Genomic DNA, 5,585 nt, shown 5'->3' on the forward strand with positions numbered 1-5,585 from the left:
AAAAAAAAAAAAAAATGAAAGTTACTGTTTGTGAGAGCATTTCCACTAGAGCAGAAACAGCCTATGCTCTGGAGGCCTAGGATGGATCCCACTTTACCTGTGAAGTGCTTTGTGCTTTCCTGTAAGTTCTCTGGTAAGACAACATCCTACATCTTGGCAGGGTACAGATTGCTAAAGATGCTGGAGGCAATGTGGGGCTGTGGTTGGGGATCTGGAGTTTGAGGTCAGACAGGAGGGGTGGACAGAAATGAGATCCAGCCCCTCCCCTCCTACAAGCAGTGGCAGAGCTGGACACTGGAAAGCTATCCTCTATAAGGACAGTTCACAGCCCATGACACTTAGGACATGGCTCAGAATACAGGGTCAGCACCTCCCTGAGTCCAAGATATACACGATGCTCACTGTACAGGTTGCCAGACCAATCCTAGGCAAATCCAGCCAGCTCAAAAATGGCGGAGCAGGGCTCAGTGCCCATAGCTCAGTGGTTAGAGCACCAGCCACACACACCAAGGCAGGCGGGTTCGAACCCAGCCCGTGCCTACTAAACAACATGACAACTGCAACAACAAAAAAATAGCCAGGCATTGTGGTGGGTGCCTGTAGTCCCAGCTACTTGGGAGGCTGAGGCAAAGGAATCCCTTAAGCCCAAGAGTTAGAGGTTGCTGTGAGCAGTGACACGACAGCACTCTACTGAGGGCAGCGACACAGTGACACTCTATCTTAAATAAATAAATAAATAAATAAAAAGGTTGAGCAGGTCTGGGGATCAGAGCCCAGGAGGAAAACTCAGAGTCCTTCAAACCTGCTATTCATAGTCACCACTGACCCTCTGATCCTCTTCCACCTGCCCACTCATGTCACAGCTCCTGGATACTGCTTGCCTTCACAAGGCTAAAACCCACCTGCCTTTGAGCCTTCATCACATGACCCCTCCAGGAAGGGCTCTCCTCTGTACCTGGGAATGACCCCACCTCCCAAAGGCCCAACACTTGCGCCACCTGGGTGGGGATGTTGGCAAATGACTTTCCTCACTAAGCCTCAGTTTCCCCACTAGCAGCACCTAGTTCTGAAGGTCAAGGTGATGTGCAAGCCCTCACAGATGTTCCAGGGCTACCTGCCAGCATTTCACCCATCTTCCTGTCACGTCTCCTCTCTGGAAGCCCTTTCCCTCTGGAATACTCTCAAGAGGCCAATGAACATGTTTCCTCATCATCTACTACAGATACAAAGGAGGTTACACATGTGTGCTTGCAAAGAGCAGGGATTCAGAAACCAAAACAAATCGAAACAAACACCTCACAGATAAAAGTAAAGGCAACTAAAAGAGTTCCTCTGCCCTTCTACAGAGCCCAAGAGGGAACAACCAAGGCTAGATCATTCCTGCCTCTGAATATCTGAGAGGATACTGGACTTGTCAAAATCTGGACAGGGTAGGCATGTCCCACAACATGAAAGGTGAAGTTGAGATCTAATCCTCCCTCTCCACAGGGGAAGGCAGCCTTCTACTAGAAAGTAACAAAAGACCCAACCCTCCGAACTTCCCAGAGATGAGAAAAAGATTATTTATTCTTGCCAACAAAAGCAAAATGCAGACATACTGGGGAAACAGGTAGGCAGTTGCATTTCTCCTGTGTTAGATTGAGGGAGACAGGACTACATCCCCAAATGGACCCTCAAAATGATCCTTTGGGGCTTGGCGCCTGTATCACAGTGGTTACAGCACCAACCACATACACCCAGGCTGGCAGGTTCAAACCTGGCCTGGCCCAGCTAACCAACAAGGACAACTGCAACAAAAAAATTGCCTGTGGCTCAGTGAATAGAGTACCAGCCCCATATACCAAGGGTGCTGGGTTCAAACCCAGCCTGGCCAAACTGCAACAAAAAAACAAGCAGGCGTTGTGGCAGGTGCCTATAGGCCCAGCTACTCAGAAGGCTGAGGCAAGAGAACTGCCTAAGCCCAGGAGTTGGAGGTTGCTGTGAGCTGTGATGTCATAGCACTCTACTGAGGATGACATAGTGAAACTGTCTCAAAAAAAAAAAAATCCTTTGATTAGCCAGCCATTTTTGTTGTAGAAAGATAAAAAAAGACTGACTTGGCAGGGGAACAACAAAAGGAGAAATGCTCCTGAGTTCTAGAGACTGGACAGTAATGCACTCAGACAAGTCAGAATGTCAGCAGCATAAGGGAATAGTCCTATCCTCAGCTAGTCTGATTGGTGTCTCTTCACAGAACATCACATATAATGGCAATTTTTTTTAAAAAGGCAAAAAACTGCCCTTTTTTTTTTTTTTTTGAAACGGAACCCAAAGCTATCCCCCTGGGTAGAGTGCCATGGCATCATGCTCACAGCAACCTCCAACTCCTGGGCTCAAGCGAGTCTCCTGCCTCAGCCTCCCAAGTAGCTGGGACTACAGGTGCCCGCCACAACGCCCGGCTATTTTTTTGTTTGCAGCCGTCATTGTTGTTTGGCGGGTCCGGGCTGGGGATTCGAACCCGCCACCTTAGGTGTATGTGGCTGGCGCCTTAGCAGCTTGAGCCACAGGCGCCGAGCCAAACTGCCCTTTAATACAGTAGAAACAAGCAACATGAGTCAGGTGTCACCACCTCCCTCATGTACTGTCTTCCCCACCAACTCCCCACCCCATACCAGAGCCAGCTCCATGCTCCCAGGGTATCACGATCTTATGTTAAGGTATCTGTGAGCATGTCTGCCTTCCCTCCTCAACAGCAGGTCCCAGATTACAAAGCCAGCACCTTCCATAGCTCTGAATCACCCACATCAAGCACAGCAAAGATGCTGGATGCTGAGGGCTAGAAATTGAATGCTTGCATCTAGCCAGCTGTGAACAACTGGCCACAAGTTCAGGTGTTCTAAGCAAATTTATGGGGGATATTTAAGAAACTTCTACCCTTTTTTCCGGCACAATGGGAAAATAGGCCTACTATTTATCCTGGCAAAGATGTTCCTCTTTTGAAGGAAGAACAATGACAACCATTGTGTCATGGGGAAGGTGAGAATGCTTGAAACTGATGCCAAAGGAGGAAATCTGGAATGTTATAAGTCAAGGCCTGATGGGAGAGAAGAACCACTCCTGAGGGACCAGGGAGAGTCTGGATAATCCTCCCTCCTAGTCTTTCCTTGTGATGTCCCTCTCTTGCTCCAATTTGAATCCTCGCTGTAAATTACTAGCTCAAATTTGACACCTTCTACAAGAAAAGGTGATACTGATTACCATGAATACGCGATTTGCAGTCCATTAACTTTCTGCCCAAACACACAAGCAGAACATTCCTTGGAACGCCTACCTCGCCTCATTCCCATCCCAGTCAAGTGAGTTTTGATGTACTCCCTATCCAGTCGTGTTGGACACAAAGGTCAACGCAGGTGCTCCTCTTTGACTATAGTGGAGACAGTGGTGGCCACTAACAGAGGCGCGGCCGGGTAAAGTGTCGCGGAAATAAACAAAAGCTACCACAAGTACATGGGGTTGAGGGAGCGATGGCAAAGGTTTCCTCCCGAGGAGCACAAGAGTACGAGTCCTCAGACCTGCCTAGGTTGGCGGCGCTCCCTTCGCAAGCCCCGTGTGTGCCACGCCCGGTGCTCAGTGCTCCGTCTGCGCTATCTCATTCTGCCCACGCCCTGGCAAACCACTTCTTCTCATTGTTTACGTTACACACTCGTGAAAATGGAGGATTAAAGAGTTCCAACGACTTGCACTGAGTCCCGGGTGGGTAGTCCTGGCCCTGGCGGGGGGGACGTCGCCCGCGAGCGTGTGGGGAGGGGGCTGGGCCAGAACCGCGGGCCCGGGTGGGCCTGGCAGTGGAGTGCAAACCTAGGCCGGGAAACAGAGACCAGGGCCGGCGGGCAGGCGGGCATTACCTGCTGCGGGGGACGCCGCTCCGCCGCCGCCGCCGCCGGGGACCCAGGCCCCGCGGCGCCGGAAGTGGCAGTACGGCCGCCGGCAGGGCCCCCCAGGTGCCCCAGCCCAATAGGGGCAGTCGATAGCCCGGAAGAAGCCAGTGGAGCGTAGCATGGTCCGTCCCGCGCCGGGGCCCTGGCCCGGAGCCACCCGGGCCCCCGGGCCCCTCACTGGCGCCGCGGTCGCCGCCGCCCGCGCCTCACGGACCTCACAGCCGCCATCTTGCTCTGAGGCCCCGGAGACCCCTGGGACGCCGCCGCAAGGAACCCCGGGAGAGACTGTCCGCAGCGCGCCTGCTCAGAAACTCGAAATCTCGTGGGACAGAGGCGGGTAGTGGATCCATGGGCTGGGACAGGAGCCTGAGGAAGAAAGAATGAAGAGCGCAAGCTGGCCAGACTTCAGCCTCTGGAGCTTTGCAGGCCGCGCCGCCCAGCCCTCTGCAAGTGCAGCGGCATCATTTTAAGGCCCAAGTCCCGTGGGCACCCGGGTTGTCCACGGCGCGCCTGATCAAAAAATGTCCCTCTGGGTCCGGCTGTGGTATGTTTGCATCTCTTTTGCGTTGGTTAGTATAGCTCCGTAGAGTGCCCTCTGCTGGAGGAAATGGGTCCTGCGAGCGGGCCTTACCTGACCAGGTAGGTCCACATTCACTTATTTATTCACGAAATATTGAGCGCCTACTGTATCCTAAGCCCAACAACAGCTAGATGGTACGAAAAATAAGGTGAGGACAAGGAGGTTCAGAGTCTGGTCGGGTAAGCCTGCATCTTAAAGGGAAATTTAAGAACAACCTGGGTTATTTTGGTGGTATTTTAAAACGGTGTTACTACAGAAAATAGTTAGATGGTTCTTCAAAAAGTTAATATCATGGGCCCGGCGCGGTGTCTCACGCCTGTAATCTTAGCACTCCGGGGTGCCGAGGAGGGTGTATTGCCTAAGCTCACATATTCGAGACCAGCCTAAGCAAGTGCGAGAACCCGTCTCTAAAAATAGCCGGGCATTGTGGTGGGCACCTGTGGTCCCAGCTACTTGGGAGGCTGAGGCAAGAGAATCATTTGAGCCCCAGAGTTTGAAGTTGCTGTGAGCTATGACGCCACAGCACTCTACCAAGGGTGACAAAGTGACATTCTGTCTCAAAAAAATAAAAGTTAACATTATTACCATGTTATCCAGCAATTGATTCCATTTCTGGTTATATGCCCAATACAACTGACAACAGAGTCTCAGAGATTTGTACACCCATGTTCATAGCAGCACTATTCACAAACAACCGAAAAGTGGAATCAGCCCAAGTGGTCATTGGTGGATGAATGGATAAACACAATGTGGTATATACATCCAGTTGACTATTATTCAGCCGTGAAAAGGAACAAGGCTCTGACACAGGCTATAGCGTGATGAACCTTGAGGACACTGTGCTCAGTGAGAGAAGCCAAAGACACAAAAGGACAAATATTGTGTGATTTCACTCATAGGAAGTCCCTAAAGTCATCACATTCATAGAAACATAAGGTAGTATGGTGGGTGCCAAGGGATGGTGAGTTAGTATTTCAAGGGGACAGAGTTTTAGTTTGAGAAGATGAGAAGGTTCTGGAGATGGATGATGGTGATGGTTGCCTAACCGTGGGAATGTGCCTAATGCCACTGAACTGTGCACTTACAAA

General features: G+C 51.1%; 1 protein-coding gene across 1 annotated transcript in view; it reads right to left on the reverse strand.

The window, feature by feature from the left end:
• The window catches only part of REXO1 (RNA exonuclease 1 homolog), a 34,760-nt gene extending 30,597 nt beyond the window's left edge, over positions 1-4,163 (reverse strand). Inside the window, exon 1 of the mRNA XM_012804571.2 lies at positions 3,885-4,163. Within this exon, the coding sequence (XP_012660025.1) occupies positions 3,885-4,038 (154 nt within the window). The 5' untranslated portion in view covers positions 4,039-4,163. The remainder of the gene's footprint in view (positions 1-3,884) is intronic.
• Between the last annotated feature and the right edge of the window lie 1,422 nt (positions 4,164-5,585).

This window comes from Otolemur garnettii, unplaced genomic scaffold (assembly GCF_000181295.1).
Source record: "Otolemur garnettii isolate 467f Iridium unplaced genomic scaffold, OtoGar3 scaffold00029, whole genome shotgun sequence".
NCBI classification, from domain to species: Eukaryota; Metazoa; Chordata; class Mammalia; order Primates; family Galagidae; genus Otolemur; species Otolemur garnettii.